Raw genomic sequence first — 27,118 nt, forward strand, 5'->3', positions numbered from 1 at the left:
GAACCTCAGGTGGTACTCTGGGGAGAATTTTTTTAACAGCTTTATTGAGATATACTTGACATACCATAAAATTTACCCTTTTAAAATATACCTTTAGGGGCTTCCCCGATGGCGCAGTGGTAGAGAGTCCGCCTGCCGATGCAGGGGATACGGGTTCGTGCCCCGGTCTGGGAGGATCCTACATGCCGCGGAGCGGCTGGGCCCGTGGGCCACGGCCGCTGAGCCTGCGCCTCTGGAGCCTGTGCTCTGCAACGGGAGAGGCCATAACAGTGAGAGGCCCGCATACCGCAAAAAAACCCCTTTAGAGCAGGGGTTCCCAACCGCTGGCCACGGTAGCGGTCCGTGGCCTGTTAGGAAGCGGGCCACACAGCAGGAAGTGAGCAGCTGGACGAGCGAGTGAAGCTCCATCTGTATTTACAGCCGCTCCCCATCGCTCTCATTACCACCTGAGATCCGCCTCCTGTCAGATCAGCGGCAGTGTTAGATTCTCATAGGAGCACAAACCCTACTGTGAACTGCACGTGTGAGGGATCTAGGTTGCACGCTCCTTATGAGAATCTAATGCCTGATGATCTGAGGGAGCTGAGGGGGTAATGCTAGTGCTGGGGAGCGGCTGCAAATACAGATTATCATTAGCAGAGAGGTTTGACTGCACAGAGACCATAATAAATCAGTCACTTGAAGACTTGTATCAAAACCCTATCAGTGGGCTTCCCTGGTGGCGCAGTGGTTGAGAGTCTGCCTGCCGATGCAGGGGACACGGGTTCGTGCCCCGGTCCGGGAAGATCCCACATGCCGCGGAGTGGCTGGGCCCGTGAGCCATGGCCGCTGAGCCTGCGCGTCCGGAGCCTGTGCTCCGCAACGGGAGAGGCCGCAACAGTGAGAGGCCCGCGTACCGCAAAAGAACAAACAAACAAACAAAAACCCTATCAGTGAGTGGCAAGTGACAATTAAGCTGCATCTTACAGAGTAGACTGGACGTAAGCAACAGACTTCGGGTGTCACTGTCTCCCATCAGACCCCAGATGGGACCATCTAGTTGCAGGAAAACAAGCTGAGGGCTCCCACTGATTCTGCATTATGGTGAGTTGTATAATGATTTCATTATATATTACAGTATAATAATAGAGATAAAGTGCACAATAAATGTAATGCACTTGAATCGTCCTGAACCACCTCCCGCCCCCACCCCCGGTCCATGGAAAACCTGTCTTCCACAAAACTGGTCCCTGATGCCAAAAAGGTTGGGGACCACTGCTTTAGGGTTTTGCTACCATCACCACAATCTAAATTTGGGGACATTTTCACCTTCGGGGTGGGATTTCATTAACCGGAGGCTGTGTGGCCCAGCTCCTTGTCCACCTTACCCTCTGCCCCTGCCCAACCAGTGGAAGAGTAGCTAGCTCCCAATACAGCATGCTTCCTCACTGCAACTCTCTATTTGCCCTCTCCTCCCTTTGGCTGCTGCCTCAGTGATGGTCAAAGACTTTAGATCCCTAAAGTATCAGACATGAGTCTGTGGTGTCCTCCCTAAATTCCAGGGAACATATACCAAGCACTCTAAGGCACCTTCCCACACCCCTCCTGCTTTGGAGGAGGCATGAAAATCAGTACAACTCTCTTCAAAGAAATTCTCCTGATGGAATTTTCTCCCTACTCTTTACACCCTGTGTGTAGGCTTTAGAGCGGTCTAACCGGTTCTCATCTCATTCATATTACTTCGGAAATTTGCTACAGAGTAGTCTTTCTCACAAGTCACTTTGGTATCTGATTGCTAATAGTATCTTCTGTTAAAACTTCCAATTTAACATAGTGTTTTGTGTAGATTACTCAGATATCTTTCAGAAAGGAATGAAGCTTCTATTTTTTTTTTAATTTAATAACTGGGCTATTACAGTGTTATCATATAATAAAGTACATGAGAAACTTAGAGAGTTGGGGGGAGCGGTCTGAATAATAATCTCTTCTTGTACAAGCTGAATAAAAATCCCTTTGGCTTTTTCAAAGCAATATCTTATATCTTCCCTTTTAACTACCACATTCTGCATTTAAGTAGACACCCCTCAAGGCAGACTCTAAGAATAAAATGCTATAGTAAACATTTGAAAAGGAAAGTAACAGGACAAGCCTGGCCTCATTTGTAGAGCTGTAGTTGCTTTTTTTTCCCATCTGTGTTAAAGTACCATAAATGTAAATTAAAAGAAAATATTAGCTTTTCTTTTAATTAAATATTGTTAGCTGACTAAACAAAGTCGACTTTTATCTGAAGGAGATGTTTTTATAGGTTAATTTTAAAATTTAATGAAGGATATAATTACAGAAAATAAGTATTTAACATTTTCTTCCCCTTCTAGTTTCTTTTCCAAACCCACTGCTTCTGCCTATCAGTAGATATACATTATTCTTAAATTAGTTTGGTTAGTGTAAAAATCTTAGTAATCACTACAAAAGCAACTTTCTTTTCAAGGAGGGTCAATTTAGTAAAATTTATATAAGAGGATTTTGACTAGCTGCATTTCCCTCTTCCAAAATGTAAATAGGATTATTGAGCCCCATAGAAAATCTTAATTTATCAATATATCACCTACTTAGTTGAATGCTTTAAAAAAAAAAACAAAAAACTGACCCTACAGAAATGTCACCACAGAGGCATCTTTCTGACTTTTTATTTTTTATTATTATTATTTTTAAAAAATAAATTTATTTATTTTTGGCTGCGTTGGGTCTTTGTTGCTGCACGTGGGCTTTCTCTAGTTGCGGGGGTGGGGCGGGGGCTACTCTTCGTTGCGGTGCGCAGGCTTCTCATTGCGGTGGCTTCTCTTGTTGTGGAGCATGAGCTCTAGGGCGCGCAGGCTTCAGTAGTTTTGGCACACGGGCTCCATAATTGTGGCTTACAGGCTTAGTTGCTCCGCGGCATGTGGGATCTTCCCGGACCAGGGCTTGAACCCGTGTCCCCCGCATTGGCAGGTGGATTCTTAACCACTGTGCCACCAGGGAAGTACCCTGCCTTTTTATTAATTCAACTTCAATAACGTCTTAGATTACAAAGCATGTTTACATGTGTAACATCTTTCTTTGTCATAGCCACCTCAAAATGGCATTATTGTTACTATTATTATTATTCCTGTGTCACAGATGGGAAATTGAAGTTTAGAGGTAAAATGACTTCCCCAGGGGCAAATGGTAAGTTGGCAGCAAAGCTGGGTCTAGAAATAGTTAATTTCATTCAGTGCAAAATTTATAGTTATAGTGTATATATTAGAAATGTAGAAATGAATTAGTGAATGGAAAAAATGTGTTCCATCTTATTCCCAACTTCTTCCACCATGGCTGTAGGGTCTCCTGTCTATTCTTTTTACCTAGGATGAATAGCATGAAACCTGGAACTTCAGTCTGGCTGCTTTGATTTAATTACCTGCACTTTGTTATCTCTGGTACCCTGAGGTCTCTGTCTTCTCCCATGAAGTAGTCACCACCACTATGGCTATTCTCCAGTTCTATCTCTGAATTTGATCCTATTGGGCTAGGGCAAGTGGTTGTTTTGAGAGTTCTTTAACTCCTTTACCTTCTGTGACTTTAAGCTGTAGGACTATATTATATTTACATTGAAGGCCATATTGAGAACTCAGGTGAACAGGGACCTCATAGTCTCATTACTGATGCAGAACTTTCACTACTGCAAGTGCAGTAAAGTGGCTGATGTGTAGACCATCTGTTACCCTTGTTTCCTAGGTAATATGCATGTGACACTAGCTGAGGCCCTGGAGGTTCGGGGTGGACCACTGCAGGAGGAAGAGATATGGGCTGTATTAAATCAAAGTGCCGAAAGTCTTCAAGAATTATTCAGAAAAGGTAAGGCCTTTTGCGTGTGTGTGTGTGGGGAGGTGGGGGTAGCTGAAAAGCAGCTAGGGTGGCAGACTATAGAAAGGAATGCTTTCTCTTATCTCTCTTAGGGCTGAAAAAGCTCTGATCTTGTCTGCCTTCATTGGAACATCTTCTGTGTGTCTGATATTGTGCTAGGCACTGAAAATATAATGGTGATCAAAAGCAAAAACGTTCCCTGTCTTTCTGGAGCTTACAGTCCAGCGTGGAAGATAGCTATTAATAAAATATTTATGTAAACAAATGTAAAAAATGCAATCATGACAAGGGCTACCAGGGAGGGGAATCAGTTGACTCTGTGAGAACCCATAGTAGGAGGATTTGATCTGGTGAAGAGGATGGAAACGAAGTCTTCCCTGTATAAATCTCCCCTGAGCTAAGACCTGAAAAAGAAGAGAAGTTAACCAGGTAAGAGGGAGGGAAAAACATTCCTGGCAGAGAGAATTATATGCACATCCCTGGGATAATGCAAACTGAATAACTAGTTTGATGCTTCCCTGCAGAGGTGGTTACGTGGTCCAAATGGTTGTGTAGCATTTTGGAGCTAGAAAAGTTAGAGAATCAATCTCCCTTTGGTTGTCTAAAAACATTTGCTATCATGCTGAAAAGCTCCACATGAAGATGGTGTTTGCTATTCACACCACATGTCCAACACCTATTTAGCGTAGTAAAGAAACCACGCTTCATCTAAAGGAAGAATTAAACTTTAAAACTGATTTGAATTAATTAAGCACAATAAGCATGACAGAAATAGGGGAGGATTTGAGGGTAGTAAGAGTTCTCAAAGTGGGTCCCTCAGGCTTCCCTGGTGGCGCAGTGGTTGAGAGTCCGCCTGCCGATGAAGGGGACGCGGGTTCATGCCCCGATCCGGGAAGATCCCACATGCCGCGGAGCGGCTGGGCCCGTGAGCCATGGTCGCTGAGCCTGCACGTCCGGAGCCTGTGCTCCACAATGGGAGAGACCACTACAGTGAGAGGCCCGCGTACTGCAAAAAAAGAAGAAAAAAAAAAAAAGTGGGTCCCTGGATGAGTAGCACCAGTATCACCTAAAACCTTGTTAGAAATGCAGACACTTAGGCCCACCCTAGACCCACTGAATAAGAAACCCTAGGAGTAGAGCAGCAATTTATGTTTTAGCAAGTCTTTAAGGATATTCTGATGCATTTTAAAGTTTGAGAACCATTATACAATTGAATTGCTGAAGACCAGGCGCCATGGGAACCTTTTGGAAGGTGTAGAGGTGACCACTGATTAAGCAAAGTCTAGAGCACAGGGGAAGAGTGGGGATAGATGGTAGTGTTTTGGTGTTGCTGCTGTTTTCTAATCCAGAGGGAGAAACCTAGATATTTGAAGATCTTTGATTAGAGTTAGGATTAATTTAAAGAAAACTTACTCATTTTATCTAATGCCACTTAACTAAAATCTAGTTATTTTAAGTAGACCTTGTTGTTGTTTGCTTCATTTTAATTTTTCAGAGAATTTTCAGAAAGTATAGGCACTCTGGAGTACAGAGCAGGTAACCATGCTGCAGAGGTGTTGTTGAAGGAAGGATATGTTGGTGGCATTATTACTCAGTTAATTAACAACAGTCAATATTTAAAAAGCATCTCCTTCTTGTGAGGTGTTGTGTGGAAGATGCCAGTTAAGTAGAAGGTGTCACAGTTGCTTGCCCTTAAGGGATAGACTCAGATCAGTCAGATGCATATGAAAAGTTTACTACTTCAAAACAGTGTGCCAGGTGTGTGAGAGAAACAGTAGTGCTAGGGATGTTCAGAGGAGGGAGAGATAATACCTTTTTTCATTATGCTAATAGCGAGATCACTGCCCTGGCCATGACTCATAGAATATAAAGTGTTTCGCACACTGTGAGTACCTAAGTGTGTTCCTTCTTTCAAATTTTGTAATGTTAACAGAGATCGAATGTCTGAATGTTAAGTCCTTATCATTGAGATGGAATTATTGCATAACATATTGGCATATTACAATAAAGAGATTTCCTGGATGTGTTCATATAATTAATTGTGAGGCAGGTATATCTTAAACACTGTCCAGTGGGAGCTGGTTACCATAGGCCTTCAGTCCAGTTCACAGCCTAACATCAGTAATATAGAGAAATTGAATTTGGCTTCTTTGACAGTCGAGATTACCAACTATCGTGATTGCCAATTGGAAATTTCTATTTATTTGGAGGAAACTCAGGCTTGTTTTATTTAGTTTACCTAAAATCTATGGTTTTTCATTCCTTTTATTTGATAGCACAATGTCTTTTTGCCACAAGTTCTTCTCCTGTCTATTTTAACAAACTGAAATAAAATAACTATTTTGTTTGCTTATTTTGTGGATGAAAGGTGTTGGTCTTGGTTCTCTAGTACATACCCTTATGAATAACACTAGGAGTGTTATGGGGAAAACAGCAGGTAAAATACAGTGATTTTCTTTGTCTTTCTGTGTCTGTTACAAAAATCTTTTAGTTCTTATGGATTTTTTTTTTCCTTTGTCTTCTTGAACTTGTATGTTGTTCCTGTGTCTTTTTCAGTGCAAATTGACATTCCTATAAATAGAAGGCTGGAAGTAAGCATTTCTACTAGGGGATTATTGAGCACAGATCAAGAAAATTATATATTTTTTCATCTTTTTGAGCCTCCTAGTAATTTAAGTCCTTTTTAAAGACAAAATTGTTGTGGTCAGTATTCATAGAATAATGATACCTAAGCATGACCTTGTTGAAAGACATAATTTTCAAATGAATTTCTCTTCAGAGAAGAAGAAAAGTAAAAGTTTAAAAAAATATGTTTCCAAACATTTAGATGATGGTGATGATGATACGTCGTTCTCCTTTTGTTATAAGTTCCTTAGTTTTACTGTCTTGTGAATATTAAAACACGATTGGTGTGATTACTTTTTAGAATTTTTGAGATTTTTGTCGTGGCCTTGCACATGGTTTAGTTTTGTAATATTCTGTGGGAATAGAATGTGTTTTTTTTTTTTCTATTTCTAAGGTATAACTTAAGCTTGTTAATGTTTGTGCTTTTAAATTTTTTTCTATATCCTAATTACTTTGTATACTTGCTTTGTCAGATTCTTAGGGATAGTTTAAATTTTTTACTATAATGATGTCTTTGTCTGTTTTCTTACTACTGTCATGTGTTTGTGCTATTTTATGATACATATAATGGCTAATGACTAATTTAAATGGACTGGATCTTCTATTACTATAAAGTAAGCCCTTCCCCCCCCTTTTTACTACTCATTGCCTTAAATTCTGTCCCTCTGCTCTTAATATTGCCACCTCTGCTTCCTTGCCATTTACCTAGTATATTTTTTATCCTTCCTTAATTTTCAAATCATCTGTATTGTAATTTAGATATCTCTTTTAAATAATAGATAGCTGGATTTTACTTTTTTGCCTCACTAAGGAGATGGATATTCTTTAATTAGGAAATTAAACGTGGCCACTGAAATAAAAGTTCTGGAGGAATTTCATTAAGGGTCCTCTCGTATCATGACTTCTAACTATATGTTTCTCAGTTCCTCTTATTAACTGATTGGGAAAGCATAGCTGATGTCCAAAAATGTATACACACTTAAGATTTTAGCTTTTACATCGTGGATGAACTCATGCAGGGGCTCAGTGGTCCTGGATAATAAAAAAACAATGCTATTCTCACGTGCATTCTGGATAATCTTTAGAAATGAAATTATTGCTGCCTTGGAAAATTTAGCTTACAATTATATTAGTTGCCCAAAACAGTGATTTCTTTTTTTAAGTTATGAAACTGTTGCTCTTGGCAGAAAACAGATCTTTTGACTCTGTGGGATTTTAAGGTATTAGAACGGTTGATTGGTTGTTGCTAAAATTGCCCCTTCATAACTAATCAGAGGAAAAGACCCAATCTTCCTTACTTAGGTAAGGATATAAATCCCATAAAAATCCCTTTATGTATACTCATTTCTGATTCCCTGTTTAATAAATATAACTATTTAATGAAATTAGTAAATTAAACAGTTAAAAAATAATAGAATAAAACATTTTGATAAATAGAAGTGCTAAAAAACAATCAAGATTCATTGTCAAAACAAAAACATTCAAAGAGTTACTAGCAAGTGGCCTTGGAAAATTGAGAAGACGTTGCATTTCTTAATGTTTTTGGAAAACAGATTTGTATAAGGTTGCAGAGAGCAGGGCATATAGAATCTGTATTTTATTATAAACATTTGCTTATTATATGCATGAGTGAAAAAAACAAATTACTACAGATAGCTGGGTAAATATCAAATAAACTTCTCTGCTCTTCCCTCCTTGAAAAGTGTTTAAAAATTAGAATTTGTAGGTACCTGTTTAAGAAAACAATCTTACTAGAGAATGAATGATCTATTATTTTATCAGCAAAATTGAGTGAAAGAGTAAGTTCTTTTTTTGTTTTGTAGAATTGCTTTCATTGAATAAACACTTTCAGGGAAATTCCCTTGCTACTGAAAGGAAAATATATATAAGAAATATATAACCTCAGAACCCCACACACATATACGTTTTCATTTATGGAATCAAACTCCTCGAGCTGGAAAGATCTTAATCCATTTCACCGAACTAATCATTTTTAGAGGTAAGGAAACAAGGCCCAACTTAAGTGACTTATAAGAATTAATGTTAGCAGAGCAGAAATACCATAACTTTTTAAAGTCACGAGCAGTACCTTTTTAGAGCTATAGAATCACTTTATATATACAGGACAATAAAGTTCTAAAATTGATTGCTCTCCTATGAGCATAGCAACAAGATGTTTAAAAAACCAGCATCAGGTGACAAAAGTGACATTCCTTCAGATTCTACACATATTAAGAGTAATAAGGGAAAATTGTGAACAAAGATCTTGAAAAAATTCAACCATTTACATGGACACTTTAAAAGACACAAACTACCAAAGCTCATTCAAGAAAAAGTAGACTACCTAAATGGCCCTATATCTACTAAGATGATTGAATATATATTTTTTAATGTGCCACAAAGAAAACTTCAGGCCCATATTGCTTCACTAGGGAATTCTGAAATTTTAAGGAAGATATAATAACAATACTATACCAAACATTTGAAGAACATTGAAGAGGAGGAAATACTTCCCAACTCTTTCTGTGAAGCTAAAATTACTGTAATATTAAAACCAGACAAAGACACTAGAGAAGATAAAATAATAAACCAATATTCTTTATGCACATAGATACAAAAATTCTTAACAAAATTTTAACAAATCGAGTCTAACAGTATGTAAAAATTATAATACATCATGATCAGGTAGACCTCAGGAATACAAGATTGGTTTAACATTCAGAAATCAATCATTATAATTCACCGTATTTACATGATTTGCAAATATTTTTCACCCAACCTGTGACTTCTCCTTTCATTCTCCTAATAATGTGTTAAGAGCAGTAGATGTTTTAAACTCTGATGAAGACTACTTTATCATTTTTTCTTTTATGAATCATGCATTTAATATCATATCTAAGAAATCTTTGTAGCTCAGGGTTACAATGATTGTCTCCTGTGCTTTCTTCTAGAACTTTTACACGTTTAAGAAATCAGTTTTTTTCCTGCATCTACTGAAATGAACATATGGTTTTGCTTCTTTAGTATGTAATAAAAAAATAATTAAAAGCAAAAATAAACAAATGGGACCTAATCAAATAATTATAAGCTTTTGCACAGCAAAGGAAACCATAAACAAAATGAAAAGATAACCTACAGACTGAGAGAAACTATTTGCAAAAGATGTGACCAACAAGGGCTTAATTTCCAAAATATAGAAACAGCTTATACAGCTCAATATCAAAAAAACAGACAACCCAATCAAAAAATGGGCAGACCTAAATAGACATTTCTCCAAAGAAGATATACAGATAGCCAATAGACACATGAAAAGATGCTCAACATTGCTAATTATTAGAGAAATGCAAATCAAAACTACAATGAGGTACCACCTCACACCGGTCAGAATGACCATCATCAAAAACTCTGTAAATAACAAATGCTGGAAAGGGTGTGGAGAGCAGGGAACCCTCTACACTGTTGGTGGGAATGTAAATTGGTACAGTCACTATGGAAAACAGTATGGAGGTTCCTTAAAAAACTAAAAAGAGAGTTGTCATATGATCCAGCAATCCTACTCCTAAGCATATGTCTGGAGAAAACTCTAATTCAAAAAGATACATGCACTCCAGTGTTCGTTGCAGCATTATTTACAATAGCCAAGCCATGGAAGCAACCTAAATGTCCTTGGACAGAGTAATGGATAAAGAAGATGTGGTACATATAAACAATGGAATATTACTCAGCTATAAAAAAGAATGAAATAATGCCATTTGCAGCTACATGGTTGGACCTAGAGATTATCATACTAAGTGAAGTAAGTCAGAAAGAGAAAGACAAATACCATATGATATCACTTATATGTGGAATCTAAAATATGACACAAACCTATCTACAGAACAGAACAGACTCACAGACATAGAGAACAGACTTGTAGTTGCCAAAGGGGAGGGTTGGATGGGGAGTTTGGGACTAGCAGATGCCAACTATTATATATAGGATGGATAAACAAGGCCCTACTGTATAGCACAGGGAACTATCTTGTAATAAACCATATATATATGGTATGTGGTACCCCAGAAACTAACATAACATTGTAAATCAACTATACTTCATTAAAAAATAAATAAAATACAATAAATTTAAAATTCAGTTCCTCACTTATCTTAGCCACATTTCAAGTTCTTTCTTAAAAGCCATATGTGGCTAGTGGCTACTAAAATGTTCAGTTAGAATTTACTGTCCTAAACGGTGGTTCAAGAAAAACATCAGTTTTGGATGAAAAATACACATTCAGTGTATTTACCATCAGCAAACCCTTATTGAGGAAAATACTGAAAGATATATTTCTGGAAGAAGGAAATTTAACTCAGAAGGAAGAAGAAACCTTCAAAAAGGAATGAAAGCAAAAGAATTAGTCAACTTGATGGTAAATCTAAATAAGCATTGGCTATATAAAATATTGATAATAATGATGTCAAATTTAAAATTATAAATAAAATAATAAGACTTAGACTGGGATAGATGACAGGAGTAAAACAGTTTAAGGGTTTAATTCTATTCATGAGAATGGTAGGTTTCTTGACTTTAGAATTTGCGTAGTCAAATATCCTTAAAGTTTGTAATAGTAATCACAAAACAAGAGAGAAAATGTAAAACTTCCAATCTGGTGGAACCAAAGGAGAGTAAGTAACTCAATGCATGAAAAGGAGACAAAGCACTGAACTTCAAATTGACTTACTGGTTGTTTTGTTTTGTTTTAAGCCTTTATAAGAATATGGAAAGTTTTTGTGGATTAAAAGCTTTTGAGTAAATCTTTGTATAGTCTATGCAGCTTTTAAAGACCAAATCCTAACTAGTCTCTTTATATTACATTCCTAATTATTTACAATAGTAATTTTCTTGATTAACAGGGTGTATTTAGTTGTCTTTGACATGCTACATCTTGCCCTGCCTACATAAGGCTGGAATTAACAGGTCCTTCAAGTTAAATGTGTTTGAACCAGGTAAAGTTACCCCATATGTTCCCTGGAAACAAACTATAAAACATGAAATTAATTTAATATCTAACATTCTTAAAATGACTAATGTGGGTTGTTTAACAAGTGTATGAAGCACTTGTAGTAAACCACCCCTCCCCTACAACTATTGTCTACCGTGGTTTTTTTTGGGTTTTTTTGCGGTACGCGGGCCTCTCACTGCTGTGGCCTCTCCCGTTGCGGAGCACAGGCTCCGGACGCGCAGGCTCAGCGGCCATGGCTCACGGGCCCAGCCGCTCCGCGGCATGTGGGATCTTCCCGGACCGGGGCACGAACCCGCGTCCCCTGCATCCGCAGGTGGACTCTCAACCACTGCGCCACCAGGAAGCCCCCTGTCTACCGTGTTTTGATGTGAAATTCTTTTGGCTCTAGATGTGACAAATAGGCCATTTTATAAATTTAAAGAGTCATACGTTTAGAGGGGAAAGTAGCTACAGGTCATGCTCTCTAGAGAGCCCCATCTTTGCTGACAAATGTAATTTTACTGTATTTATTGTTTTAATTTAATACAGGAATTTTTTAAAATGAGATATAATATATATAGTAAAGAGCATTATTAATTGTACTGCCTGATAAATTTTATAAATGTACACACTCATATAACCACTGCCTAGATCATTTCTAACACCCGGGAAGCCTTCTCTCCTGCTTCCTTCTAATCAATTCTTGGTTACCAAGAATAATCATTATTATGAGACAGCACATAAATAAGTTTTTAAACAATCTTTAAACATCATATAAATAGAATCATACAATGTGAACTCTTTGTGTCTGACTTCTTTTTTTTTTTTTTCTGCGGTACGCGGGCCTCTCATTGTTGGGGTCTCTCCCGTTGCGGAGCACAGGCTCTGGACGCGCAGGCCCAGCGGCCATGGCTCACGGGCCCAGCCGCTCCGCGGCATGTGGGATCCTCCCTGACCGGGGCACGAATCCGTGTCCCCTGCATCGGCAGGCGGACTCGCAACCACTGCGCCACCAGGGAAGCCCTGTCTGACTTATTTTTTATTTTTATTTTTTTTCTGTCTGACTTCTTTTATTCAACATTCTGACTGAGATTTTTCCATATTATGTAACTAAGATTTTTAAAGAAAACGTTTTGCAACTCTCATGTTTCTTTTCTCAAATATAGAAATTAGAAGGGGGCTTTATGCTTTGTATCACTTAGTAACAGGTTAAGATTTTTCTTGGGGTGATGTGTGTCAGTCATGGTTAACATTTTTACAAGAAATATATCGTTATATTTCTTTTTGAAAAATAGAATAGTTTACCATTCAAATAAGCCCCCTCCCTCCTTTTCCCTTTGAGAAGGAAAATTTCTTTAAAATGTAAAATAGGAGGATGGTAATCTGAAGAGCAGCAGAGAATAGCATTAGTGAGCACAAAAATGTTTTTCATAAGCAGCTACAGATCATGGTTATGTGGAAGCATGTCATCATAAATCAAGCCATTTTCTTTCTGGAATACTATTTCCTTCCTCTGCAAACTGAAAATATACACTGATCTTCATTGACCTTTGCATCTGGTTCCTCAAAAATGAAAAATGACAGTCACCCTTGATATTATTGGCTTTTCAGTCTTTGTATAAATTCCAGGTCCTTCAAAGTGAAGAGAAGTTGGTGAGTTCACTTTTAAAATTTTGTGTTCTTTTTTTCCCCAGCTTTATGCAGGTAGCAAGGGTGGAAGAAGATCTCCTTTAACCTGAAACTTTTCTGTACTGGGGCGGGGGGAAACCCCAAACCCGCTGCTTTGTAAAGGGCCTTTACTATAAAAGTTATTTCTATTGCTAATTACCTTAGTTATAATTTATTTTGTCTGGCAAACTATAATGTGGCAGTTGTGTGATCTACAGGGGCTGTCATGAAGTTGTTAGGTGGCAACAGAAATGCCAGTGCTTTACGAAGCTTAGCACTTGGTTCCAAGATTGCTTAGACAAAATTGTTAAACTAGCAATAAAATCAAGTTTTTAAAGAGACTTTACCATTCAAGATTAACATTTTTGCAACTGCTTGAATGGAATACTCAGATAAGATATGATTTGTGCATTTTAAGAAAGAAACCACCTTCAAGCAAATTTGTCTATTGGAAGTCTACAGCCTAAAATATGATAGACGTAAGTAACAGTTTTGCTCTCAAAGTTTAGGCCCTCCTTGGGGAAATAAAAAATTGGTATTAATCCCAGGATGTTTTCCACATACTGGTTGTATGCTTAATACCACATTGACATATCAGGGTAGAAGAGATCAAAGGTGCTCACCTCAAAGTTTGAAGAGATACAATGTAGATATTCATTGGATTTAAGAAAGTGTCAGAAAAGAAGCAAAGTGCATTGGAAGTTCATTTACAGTTTGCTTTCCTTTGGGAACAAGATAGAAAAAAAACCAAATAAATATAATTTTATCAGCTGCATAAGGGAATTCATTTCTAAATGCACAGTCAGTGATATCCTCAGTTTGGTGCCATTTATTCAGCTTCCCTCTTATAGAGAAGAGCTGTTTAGGTCTCCCTTCTAGTCTAAAATTATTTCTGGTAGTCATTCTGCCTTTCTAATACAAAATGACTTTATTATAATTTGATAAAATAGTTTCTTGTAACACTTTCTGGCTTACCATATCTCTTATTAAATGCCTCATTCATGGCTTTATAAAGTGAAAAAAATTTTTTTAAGCTTTAAGGAAGGATTTAAAGCCATACGTATTCCATCTCATGATATCCTTGGTATTAGTTAATTGACATAGAGATGGAGCAAGTACAAGGTCAAGACGGAACTTAATTGAGCTATGATACTATTTTATTGCCCCTGAAAAGGGCATTGGTTCCTGTCTGTGTGTCGGGTAGATTGGTGTGCCCATCTGAATCCCCAGGAAGCTTTTTTTTAATATACAATTTGATAAGTCTTTCTTTAATTAATTAATTTAATTAATTTGGCTGTGCTGGGTCTTCATTGCTGCACTTTGTTGTGGTGTGAGGGCTTCTCATTGTGGTGGCTTCTCTTGTTGCAGAGCATGGGCTCTAGGCGTGGGCTTCAGTAGTTGCAGCATGCAGGCCCCAGAGTGTGCGGGCTTCAGTAGTTGTGGCGTGCAGGCTCAGTAGTTGCAGCACGTGGGCTCAGTAGTTGCGGCACATGGGCTTAGTTGCCCCATGGCATGTGGGATCTTCCCGGACCAGAGATCAAGCCCGTGTCCCCTGCATTGGCAGGCGGATTCTTAACCACTGAACCACCAGGGAAGTCCCCCAGGAAGGTTTTAGAAAATACTGTATAGAATCCTGTGCCCTGTCTCCAGAATTCACACAAAAATCCTGTGAGTTAGGAGACAGGAGGACTCTGCTTTCTCAATTACCCCTAAGCCCTGAAAATCAGATACTTTGTAAATAAGTTTGTTTTAGTATTCCAGTTAAAAAAGCTGACACTTCCTTTGAATCATACTTGAAAATGTAATACAAGTAATAAAGATTGGTGAATAAAATGAAGATCCAGAATATTCCCTCAGTGAATAATTTAGAGTTCCTGGTGTTCGAAAGTTGAAAGAAAATTTTTCTTCATAATAGAGATTCAAAATAAAATTTTTTTGTGACCAGCAGAATGTAAATTGATAAGTTATTGTCGTAGATCAGGGCAGAGGACAACTTTAAAAGGTGTGGACTGGTGGTCTAGAGTTAGCATTGTAAACAAATTCATTTTTTTCAAGTATTGCAATTACCTTATCATAATGGTGTTGTACTTGATCTTTAGGAAATTCATATTTCCTATTATTAAACCACTTATATTCTAGAAGAAATGTGTGAGAACAGAGTTACAGAAGCATTTTGTTCAGTATTTTGTCATATAATTTTGAGGTGTACAGTTTTTATTGATGTGAGTAAAGAACATTGGTGGGAAAGGTGAACACTAAAGAAAAATCAGAGAGGAGGAACTTAATACGCTAAAGGAACAAAGTGGGCAGTTTCTTCAGAATATGATAAGAATGGAAGGAAGAAATATTTCTACAACTGTTTCTTTAATGCTGATCCGGTGGCCAAGGAGGTTTGCTGAAAAGGAGGGCAAAGGCTAAGAGACCTGCTGCCTTCTATCCATACTGTCCAGGTTTTTAAACCCTATTGCTTTTAATAATCATAACCAATTTAGTTTTACTAATATAGATTACATACATATATCACTTTTGTTAAACTCAGATCTCATTAGTGTTTTGTTATGAAGATGCATGGTTTGGAATTACCTCAAGAGTCTTGCAAGTACATAACAAAACAAAACTACTAAAAGCCTAATTGATGTGTTAAGTCATACCAAGATTCCAGTGGTTGTGGTTTGGATAGGTGGCTTGCTTGTGTTTAGTGTTTTAAAAAAAAGAAAAAGGGGCTTCCCTGGTTGCGCAGTGGTTGAGAGTCTGCCTGCCGATGCAGGGGACACGGGTTTGTGCCCCGGTCCGGGAAGATCCCACATGCCGTGGAGCGGCTGGGCCCGTGAGCCATGGCTGCTGAGCCTGCGCATCTGGAGCCTGTGCTCTGCAACAGGAGAGGCCACAACAGTGAGAGGCCCGCGTACCACAAAAAAAAAAAAAAAGGAAAAAGAAAAGAATGTGTGTCTTTGTGTGATTAAATGTCATCAGTAAGAGATAAAAATGTCTTTTCCTATTCTAGTGAAAAGCTCATATATATCAATTTAGACTGACGAGTTTGCATAATTTTGTGTTATCAGAATGCTGTAAATTCTATTACAAATAAAAATTTCTAAAACTGTATGCTCTTGCTATAGTTGATATGTGTACATTCAGATAATTTTTTATTAACATGAATCTAATAATTCATGTTATACCTGAAGATAATGACTAGGTACAGTAAAACCAATTTCACATGTGTAGTTACTCAGCAAGTACAAAGTTCCTTGCTTGTAAAATTTTAAACTGATTTTTCTAAATTTGGGATCTATGCTAACTAGAAATGCCATGCAATAAATAGAACACTTATAGAAGATATATCCCCATGGAAGTAAAGAAAAAAACAGTATTTTAGGATACTTTGTATCTTAAATCATCTGTATTTCTAGTATGAATTTTAGGTAAGAAATGCCCCCCAAATCCCCAAAGATCTGAAATAGAGTAATTTGAGAAGTTTGTTATTCTGAAACAGTACTTGTTATGTATGGTATGTTCCTTGTCTTCCATTGTGGGGGAAAAAGCTAAATAGGTGATTGAAGATGAACTTAAGTAGAGACTTTTCTTAGATATACTGTCTGCATCTGGTATCTTCAGAGTTTTATTAAATAATAATAGCTACTACTTTTGTATTGCATTTTCTGTGTGCGAGAAACATTTTTAAGTACTTTTTGCATTAATCCCCACAGCAGCCTTATCTATTCAGATAAGGAAATTGAGGTACAGAGAGACCAAGTAACTTATTTAAGATCGCAATGTAAGCTACAAATGTCAAACCTAGGATCTGAACCCAGGGATTCTGGCTTTAGTCCTAACCATTACACCTTACTGCCTCTCTTATTAAATGAGACTATATACTAAATTAATGATGTCAGATAATAAAAGGAATGATATGAAGCTGACAGTTTGTTATATATTTTTAAATCTCCTAGGTGAGTTTAGAGATTTGGATGCTTAGCAAAGTCTGAGACATACTATATCAGAACATAAGTTCTTGAGGACCAAAGGCTTATAGGAGTTTATTAAATGCTGTTGAATGATTGGCTACATCAAGAAAATTTACATGATGTAAAATGTCTTTGAAGAGGTGATCATTATCATTTTATATTATACAGATGTCTTGTTTTTATTGATGTTTTTAAATTTATTATTTTATTTTATTTTTAGCTGCGTTGGGTATTCATTGCTGTGTGTGGGCTTTCTCCGGGTGCTGCAAGCAGGGGCTACTTTTTGTTGTGGTGCGCGGGCTTCTCGTTGTGGTGGCTTTTCTTGTTGCAGAGCACAGGCTCTAGGCACGCGGGCTTCAATAGTTGCAGCACACGAGCCCTAGAGCATGCAGGCTTCAGTAGTTGTGGCGCCTGGGCTCAGTAGTTGCGGCGTGCAGGCTTTAGGGCACACAGGCTTCAGTGGTCGTGGCACACGGGCTCAGTAATTGTGGCTCATGGGCTGTAGAGTGCAGGTTCAGTAGTTGTGGTGCATGGGCTTAAGTTGCTCCGCGGCATGTGGGATCTTCCGGGACCAGGGATCGAACCCATGTCCCTTGCATTGGCAGGCGGATTCTTAACCACTGCACTACCAGGGAAGTCCCTATACAGATGTCTTAATTCCAATTGTAATGCATAATTTTATTTTAAAAAAGCGGTTGCTATTCTGTTGTTTCATATTAGAGAAACTGAAGTTTTAAAAGTTAGTAACAAGATTTATGAGGAAATAATAAATTTTTAATTGGGAATCAATTTGGAGCATAGACTGTAATTTCCCATGAATTTTTTTTTTTTTGGAGTATGGTTGATTTACTAATCTTGTGTTAGTTTCAGGTGTACAGCAAAGTGATTCAGTTATACATGCACATATATTCTTCTTTTTTAGATTCCTTTGTCATATAGGTTACCACAAAATATTGAGTAGAGTCCCCTGTGCTATACAGTAGGCCCTTATTGGTTATCTATCATATATAGTAGTGTGTGTGTGTGTGTGTGTGTGTGTGTGTTCAACCCAGGCTTCTGATTTATCCCTCCCCACGTTTCCCCTTCAGTAACCATATGTTTCTTTCCGATATCTGTAAGTCTGTTTCTGTTTTGTAAATAAGTTCATTTGTTTGTTTCTTTTTTTAAAATTAGATTCCACACAAGTGATATCATTTGGTATTTGTCTTTCTCTGTATGAGTTACTTCACTTAGTATGAGAATGTCTAGGCCCATCCATGTTGCTGTGAATGGCATTATTTCATTCTTTTTTATGGTTGACTAATATTACTTTGTATATATGTACTACATCTTCTTTATCCATTCCTCTGTCCAAGGACATTTAGGTTGCTTCCATGTCTTGGCTATTGTAAATAGTACTGCAGTGAACACTGGGGTGCATGCATCCTTTCAGATTATGGTTTTCTCCGGATATATGCCCAGGAGGGGTATTGCTGGATCATATGGTAGTTCTATTTTTAGTTTTTTAAGGAACCTCCATACTGTTCTCCGTAATGGTTGTACCAATTGACAGTCCCACCAACAGTGTAGGAGGATTTCCTTTTCTCCACACCCTCTCCAGCATTTATTGTCTATAGACTTTCTTATTTATGTATTTATTTATTTTATTTATTTTGGCCGTTTTGGGTCCTTGTTGCTGCACGTGGGCTTTCTCTAGTTGCGGCAAGCGGGGGCTACTCTTCATTGCAGTGTGTGAGCTTCTCATTGCGGTGGCTTCTCTTGCTGCAGGGCACGGGCTCTAGGCACGTGGGCTTCAGTAGTTGCAGCACACGGGCTCAGTAGTTGTGTCTCATGGGCTGTAGAGCACAGGCTCAGTAGTTGTGGCGCACGGACTTAGTTGCTCCGTGGCATGTGGGATCTTCCCAGACCAGGGATCGAACCCATGTTCCCTACACTGGCAGGCGGATTCTCAACTGCTGCGCCACCAGGGAAGCCTCTGTCTATAGATTTTTTGATGATGGCCATTCTGACCAGTGTGAGGTGATGCCTTGCTGTAGTTTTGATTTGCATTTCTCTGATAATTAGTGATGTTAAGCATCTTTTCATGTGCTTTTTGGCCATCTGTATGTTTTCTTTGGAGAAATGTCTATTTAGATCTTCTGCCCATTTTTTTTTTTGTTTTTTGATTGGGTTTGTTTTTTTGACACAGATCTGCATGAGCTGTTTGTATATTTTGGAGACTAATCCCTTGTCACTTGCTTAATTTGCAACTGTTTACTCCCATTCTGTGGGCCATCTTTTCATTTTGTTTATGGTTTCCTTTGCTGTGCAGAAGCATTTAAGTTTAATTAGGTCCCATTTGTTTATTTTTATATTCATTACTGTAGGAGGTGGATCACAAAAGATATTGCTGTGATTTATGTCAAAGAGTGTTCTGCCTATGTTTTCCTCTAAGAGTTTTACAGTAACCGGCCTTACTTTTAGCTCTTTGATCCATTTGGAGTTTATTTTTGTGTGTGGTTTTAGAGAGTATTCTAATTCCATTCTTTTACATGTAGCTTTCCAGTTTTCCCAGCACCACTTATTGAAGAGACTGTTTTTTCTCCATTATGTATTCTTGCCCCCTTTGTCATAGATTAATTGACAATGGGTATGTGACTTTATTTCTGGTCTTTCTATCCTGTTCCATTGATCTATATTTCTGCTTTTGCATCATCTGTATCATGATGTTTTGATTGCTGTAGCTTTGTAGTATAGTCTGAAGTCAGGGAGTCTGATTTCTCCAACTCTGTTTTTCTTTCTGAGGATTGCTTTGGCTATTTGAGGTCTTTGTGTTTCCATATAAATTTTAGAATTTTTTTTCTAGTTGTGTGAAAAATGCCATTGGTAATTTGATAGGGATTGCATTGAATCCGTAGATTGCCTTAGATAGTATAGTCATTTTGACAATATTTGGTTTTCCAATACAAGAACATGGTATATCCTTGCATCTGTTGGTGTCATCTCCAATTTCTTTCATCAGCATTTTATAGTTTTCAGAGTAGAAGTCTTTTGTCTCCATAGGTAGGTTTATTCCTCAGTATTTTATTCTTTTTGATGCGATGGTAAATGGGATTATTTCCTTAATTTCTCTTTCTGACCTTTTGTTATTAGTATGTAGGAATACAAGAGATTTTTGTGTATTAATTTTGTATCCTGCAGCTTTACTGAATTTATTGATGAGCTCTAGTAGTTTTCTGGTGGCATCTTTAGGATTTTCTTTGTATAGTACCATGTCATCTGCAAATATTTGACAGTTTTACTTCCAATTTGTATTCCTTTTCTTTCTTTATTTCTTTTATTTCTTTCTGCATGCAAACTTTCTCTAGTTGTGGCGAGCGGGGGCTACTGTTCGTTGCAGTGCACAGACTTCTCATTGCGATGGCTTCTCTTGTTGCGGAGCATGGGCTCTAAGCATGCGGGCTTCAGTAGTTGTGGCTCACAGGCTCTAGAGTGCAGGCTTAGTAGTTATGGCACATGGGCTTAGTTGCTCCAAAGCATGTGGGAGCTTCCTGGACCAGGGCTCGAACCTGTGTCCCCTGCATTGGTGGGCAGATTCTTAACCACTGCAACACCAGGCAAGTCCTCCTTTTATTTCTTTTCCTTCTCTGATTGCCGTGGCAAGGACTTCCAGAACTGTGTTGAATAAAAGTGGTGACAATGGACGTCCTTGCCTTGTTCCTGATCTTAGAGGGAATGCTTTCAGCTTTTCACTGTTGAGAATGATGTTAGCTGTGGGTTTGTCATATATGCCTTTTATTATGTTGAAGTAAGTTCCCTCTATTCCCACTTTCTGGAGACCTTTTATCATAAATCGGTGTTGAATTTTGTCAGAAGCTTTTTCTATATGTATTGAGATGATCATATGGTTTTTATTCTTCAGTTTGTTAATGTGGTGTATCACACTGGTTTGCAGGTTTTGAAGAATCCTTGCATCTCTAGGAGAAATCCTACTTGATCATGGTATATGATCCTTTTAATGTATTGTTGGATTTGGTTTGCTAGTATTTTGTTGAGTACTTTTACATCTATGTTCATCAGTGATATTGGCCTGTAATTTTCTTTTTTTGTGGTATCTTTGTCTGGTTTTGGTATCATGGTGATGGTGGCCTCATAGAATGGGCCTGGGAGTGTATCTTCCTCTGTGAATTTTTGAAACAGTTTGAGAAGGATAGGTGTTAGCTCTTCTCTAAATGTTTGATAGAATTCACCTGTGAAGCCATCTGGTCCTGGACTTTTGTTTGTTGGGAGTTTTTTAATTACAGTTTCAATTTCAGTACTTGTGATTGGTCTGTTCATATTTTCTATTTCTTCCTAATCTGGTCTTAGCAGCTTGTATCTTTCTAAGGGTTTGTCCATTTTTTCTTGGTTGTCCATTTTATTGGTATATAGTTGTTTGTAGCAGTCTCTTATGATCCTTTGTATTTCTGTGGTGTCCATTGTAACTTCTCCTTTTTCATTTCTAATTTTATTGATTTGAGTCCTCTCCTTTTTTTTCTTGGTGAGTTGCAGTGAACCTTAAATAGTTTATCACAAAGCTTTACTATCAAGAGAATGTTAAAATATAGGGGAAATATTCTAAACCATATTTTTTTCTGTTTGTGCATTGTTACACCAGATGATTGATTTAACACTGTCTCTGTGTGTATGTGTGTGTGTGTGTGTGTGTGTATTTTTATGCACACATGAACTGAATTTTTGAGAGAATTCTGTATCATAGAATGACTTCATCAGATCCTTCAGAGTTTGAAACAGTGGCCTCTGCATAGATTTTGCCAAGTACTATAATAGAACATATATGTGCTTAGATAGGCAAAGGGACTTTTCAGGTCAAAATGGTTTCATTGTTGTTCTGAGTGTTTTAGATGATTTGCTGACGCTTTCGATTGTTTTGCCTCATCATGTTTGTTACCCAGTTATGATCATTTCTCTAATTTTTATACTGTAACTGGAAGGCCAAGAAAATTAAATGAAGGGGACAATCTAAAGGAAATGGTAAGACCCCTCAGTGGGGGGGAAACATATAGGTATGGGGCTTAGTTTAAGGGAACATTGGAAAGAAGCTCTAAGATGTTTCTTTGCATATCAAATTTCTGCTTATTTATAACTTTGCCTCTAACTGCTTGAAATTTTGATTAAGCAACTTTCTCTGTGGAATGTTTGGAAAAAGTCTTTAAATAGAATCATTTGAGTCCTGGAATCAGTTCACATCAGATTTACTTTTAAACAATAATAGCATTCTTGAGGATAGTCATCACACAACTAAAATATTATGGGACACCAAATTACAAGCTTCTGGAATTCCATTTTTAAATATTCTTTTGTTAGCATTCTTTGAAGGATTTTGAATCCATTTGCTTTAAATTCCTTTCTTTTAGTTAGAGAAGGAGGGTGAATTAGACTGATTGTAGCCATGACTCTAAATTTCCTCACTTGAAGGTTTGCATGACCCTTTACAGTTACTGAAAAATATATTTTGTGGTTTGTTTTCTGAAGAATGGAGCACTTAAATGTTGTGTGTGTACTTTGGGAATTTGACAACAATGTAGTTTGTTGTCACAGCTGCTTTAGCTTTATTACAAGACATTTAAAAATCACATTTGAAAACAACAAAAATATTTGTGTCATTTATTTGTATGTGTGTTTTTTAACAAGTAAAAATATGACCCACGTTGGTAATTCTGTTTCTCACTGCTGTCTACCATTCTTGTGCTCCAAATTCTTGGAGTTTATTCCTTGTACAAACTTAATATCCTGACCATATGCCTTTGCTTTGGCTGTTTCTTCTCTTTGGAATCTCCCTCTTAACCATGGTCAAATCTTACTCGTCTTAAAGGACCACATATATTTAAAAAATTAATTCTCTCTTCATTGTAACTGAAGTAATTTCCTCTGAATTTCCTTTTGTATTGTCTTTTAAATACCTTATACTTTTTATCTTGTATTTATTTATGAATACATTTTATCTCCCCAATAAAACTATGGACTCTATGGGCAAATGACTTGTAATTTTGAGACTATTATGTTTAAATATATAGTACTTAAAATATGGGTATACTTTAGATGTTCAGTAAAAACAAAGAAACAAAAACCTATTGTATAAAGCAAAAGTTGAAAGGTACAGTTCTTGTCAGAGTATTAGTTTTGCTGATCTTCATTGTGCTGATAAGTGAGTAAACCTCTTAATTTCAAAGTGATAAGCAATTACAGATTACTTTCACCTTCAACAGTTTCTGTTCTGTGCTACCCTGTCAAGGAGAGGGTAGGGTCAGTCTGTCGCCTGGGATAAGGAGGAGGAGTGCAGCAAGCTCTTTTCAGGTCTGAGTGGATAGCAATACCAAGAATGGCAGGACAAGACATAGCATTTAGACTTCTGGATGGCATTCATGCTTCTGTGTTAGCTGTGATCCCTAATAATTTATAAATTCAAATGGTAATAGATATACCAGAAATCATAATTCTGTCCCCAAATAAGGATGACAGGAATTAGGCATGAGAGTTAGAATCCCATCCTCCTCTCTTAGGTTCAGCAAGCTGGAAGAAAAGACTGAGAAGGAGCAATTGGTCTTAAAGTTGGAGTACCCCACAGCACTGTCCAATGTCCTTGATTTCTTTTCTATCTTAACTCACTTTTTGGTCATCTCATCCAGTTACAAGGCTTTCAGTACCATCTATTAGACCAGTAACTCCCCAATTCAGGCCTTTCTCCCTAACTTGAGATCCAACTGCATATTTGACACCGCCATTTGAATATCTAACAGATATCTTAAACTTAATAGGTCCCAAAGTACAGTTCTAATTACTACCACTATCTCCCAGCCCCTACCTCAGCAACCTATGCTATTTCTACAGTCTTCTTACTCTCAGTTGATGACACTCCATCCTTCCTGTTCCTGAGACCAAACTCTTGGAGTCATCCTGATTCCCCTCTTTCTCTCACTCCACATCCAGTCTGTCAGGAAATTTTGTTGTCACTACCTCTAGATACACTTGCATTCCAACAGGTTCTCACTACCACTGTGGTTCCAGGCCATCATCATCTCGTAACAGATATTAGTGCATTGCCTTCTGAATTGGTCTCCTAGTGTTTGTTCCATTTAGTTACTAATTTGAAAAGAATTGATTATAGACTATTTTATTATGTCCATGACATGTGAAATCTCAATATTTTGAATAGCATCTTTTGGCAAAGAAAATATTCTTCTGCCTTGTTTGAGTTCTTCTCTGGCTGGATTCTGTGGTATTTGTAAATTTTTTTATTTTATTTTATTTTTATTTTTGGCTGTGTTGGGTCTTCGTTGCTGCACGCGGGCTTTCTCTAGTTGTGGCAAGCGGGGGCTGCTCTTCGTTGCAGTGCGTGGGCTTCTCATTGCAGTGGCTTCTCTTGTTGCAGAGCACAGGCTCTAGGTGTATGGGCTTTAGTAGTTGTGGCCCACAGGCTCTAGAGCACAGGCTCAGTAGTTGTGGCGCCTGGGCTTCATTGCTTCGCAGCATGTGGGATATTCCCGGACCAGGGCTCGAACCCGTGTCCCCTGCATTGGCAGGTGGATCCTTAACCACTGCGCCACCAGGGAAGCCCCGATTCTGTGGTATTTGTGCATGAGATACCCAAGAAGAAGCTTTTAAAAGACAGTGCGGGGGAGGATCTTCAAGATGGCGGAGGAGTAAGATGTGGAGATCACCTTCCTCCCCACAAATACATCAAAAATATATCTGCATGTAGAACAACTCCTACAGAACATCTGCTGAATGCTGGCAGAAGACCTCAGACTTCCCAAAAGGCAAGAAAATCCCCACGTACCTGGCTGTGAGGCTGACAGGGTCTTGGTGCTCCGGCTGGGTGTCAGGACTGAGCCTCTGAGGTAGGAGAGCCGAGTTCAGGACGTTGGACTACCAGAGACCTCCAGGCCCCATGTAATGTCAGTTGGTGAGAGCTCTCCCAGAGATCTCCATCTCAACGCTAAGACCCAGCTGCAGTCAATGACCAGCAAGCTCCAGTGCTGGACACCCCATGCCAAACAACTAGCAAGACAGGAACACAACCCCACCCATTAGCAGAGAGGCTGCCTAAAATCATAATAAGGTCACAGACACCCCAAAACACACCACCAGATGTGGTTCTGCCCACCAGAAAGACAGGATCCAGCCTCATCCACCAGAACACAGGCACCAGTCCCCTCCACCAGGATGCTTACACAACCCACTGAACCAACCTCACCCACTGGAGGAAGACACCAAAAACAACAGGAACTACAAACCTGCAGCCTGTGAAAAGGAGAACCCAAACACAGTAAGTTAAGCAAAATGAGAAGACAGAGAAATACACAGTAGATGAAGGAGCAAGGTAAAAACCCACCAGACCAAACTAATGAAGAGGAAATAGGCAGTCTACCTGAAAAAGAATTCAGAGTAATGGTAGTAAAGATGATCCAAAATCTTAGAAATGGAATGCAGAAAATACAAGAAAGGTTTAACAAGGACCTAGAAGAGCTAAAGAGCAAACAGACAATGATGAACAACACAATAAATGAAATTAAAAATTCTCTAGAAGGAATCAGTAACAGAATAACTGAGGCAGAAGAATGGATAAGTGAGCTTGAAGATAAAACAGTGGAAATAACTACTGCAGAGCAGAATAAAGAAAGAAGAATGAAAAGAATTGAGGGCAGTCTCAGAGACCTCTGGGGCAGCAGTAAACGCACCAACGTTCGAATTATTGGGGTCCCAGAAGAAGAAGAGAAAAAGAAAGGGACTGAGAAAATATTTGAAGAGATTATAGTTGAAAACTTCCCTAATATGGGAAAGGAGATAGTAAATCAAGTCCAGGACGCACAGAGAGTCCCATACAGGATAAATCCAAGGAGAAGCACACCAAGACACATATTAATCAAACTATCAAAAATTAAATACAAAGAAAAAATATTAAAAGCAGCAAGGGAAAAGCAACAATAACATACAAGGGAATCCCCATAAGTTTAACAGCTGATCTTTCTGCAGAAACTCTGCAAGCCAGAAGGGACTGGCAGGACATATTTAAAGTGATGAAAGGGAAACACCTGCAACCAAGATTACTCTACCCAGCAAGGATCTCATTCAGATTTGACAGAGAAATTAAAACCTTTACAGACAAGCAAAATCTAAGAGAATTCAGCACCACCAAGCCAGCTTTACAACAAATGTTAAAGGAACTTCTCTAGGCAGGAAACACAAGAGAAGGAAAAGACCTACAAAAACAATCCTGAAACAATTAAGAAAATGGTAATAGGAGCATACATATTGATAATTACCTTAAATGTAAATGGATTAAATGCTCCAACCAAATGATATAGACTGGCTGAATGGATACAAACACAAGACCCATGTATATGGTGTCTACAAGAGACCCACTTGAGACCTAGGGACACATACCGTATGAAAGTGAGGGAATTGAAAAAGATATTCCATGCAAATGGAAATCAAAAGAAAGCTGGAGTAGCAATTCTCATATCAGACAAAATAGATTTTAAAATAAAGACTATTACAAGAGACAAAGAAGGACACTACATAATGATCAAGGGATCAATCCAAGAAGAAGATACAACAATTGTAAATATTTATGCACTCAACACAGGAGCACCTCAAAACATAAGGCAAATGCTAACAGCCATAAAAGGGGAAATCGACAGTAACACAATCATAGTAGGGGACTTTAACACCCCACTTTCACCAGTGGACAGATCATCCAAAATGAAAATAAATAAGGAAATACAAGCTTTAAATGACACATTAAACAAGATGGACTTAATGGATATTTATAGGACATTCCATCCAAAAACAACAGAATATACTTTTTTCTCAAGTGCTTATGACACATTCTCCAGGATAGATCATATCTTGGGTCACAAATCAAGCCTTGGTAAATTTTAAAAAATTGAAATCGTAGCATGTATCTTTTCTGACCACAGCGCTATGAGAGTAGATATCAATTACAGGAAAAAAACTAAAAACTACAAACACATGG

The 27,118-nt window shown here is 38.1% G+C and overlaps 1 protein-coding gene across 15 annotated transcripts in view; it reads left to right on the forward strand.

The window, feature by feature from the left end:
- Window positions 1–27,118, forward strand: part of PTPN13 (protein tyrosine phosphatase non-receptor type 13) — a 247,129-nt gene that overhangs the window by 54,355 nt on the left and 165,656 nt on the right. For 13 of the 15 annotated variants that reach the window (XR_002174695.3, XM_073805438.1, XM_073805434.1 and 10 more), the window contains one exon: window positions 3,733–3,852. The exons of 1 other annotated variant lie outside the window; for it this stretch is intronic. Coding sequence is in view for 12 of the 14 variants with exons in the window: in XM_073805438.1 (XP_073661539.1) it covers window positions 3,733–3,852 (120 nt within the window). In the remaining 2 variants the exon portion in view is untranslated. Of the gene's footprint in view, window positions 1–3,732; window positions 3,853–3,953; window positions 4,291–27,118 lie in introns of those variants that run through there. One more of the 15 variants, XM_073805436.1, reaches the window with a different exon arrangement.

The sequence above is a fragment of the Tursiops truncatus genome, chromosome 5 (genome assembly GCF_011762595.2).
Source record: "Tursiops truncatus isolate mTurTru1 chromosome 5, mTurTru1.mat.Y, whole genome shotgun sequence".
Classification (NCBI taxonomy): Eukaryota; Metazoa; Chordata; class Mammalia; order Artiodactyla; family Delphinidae; genus Tursiops; species Tursiops truncatus.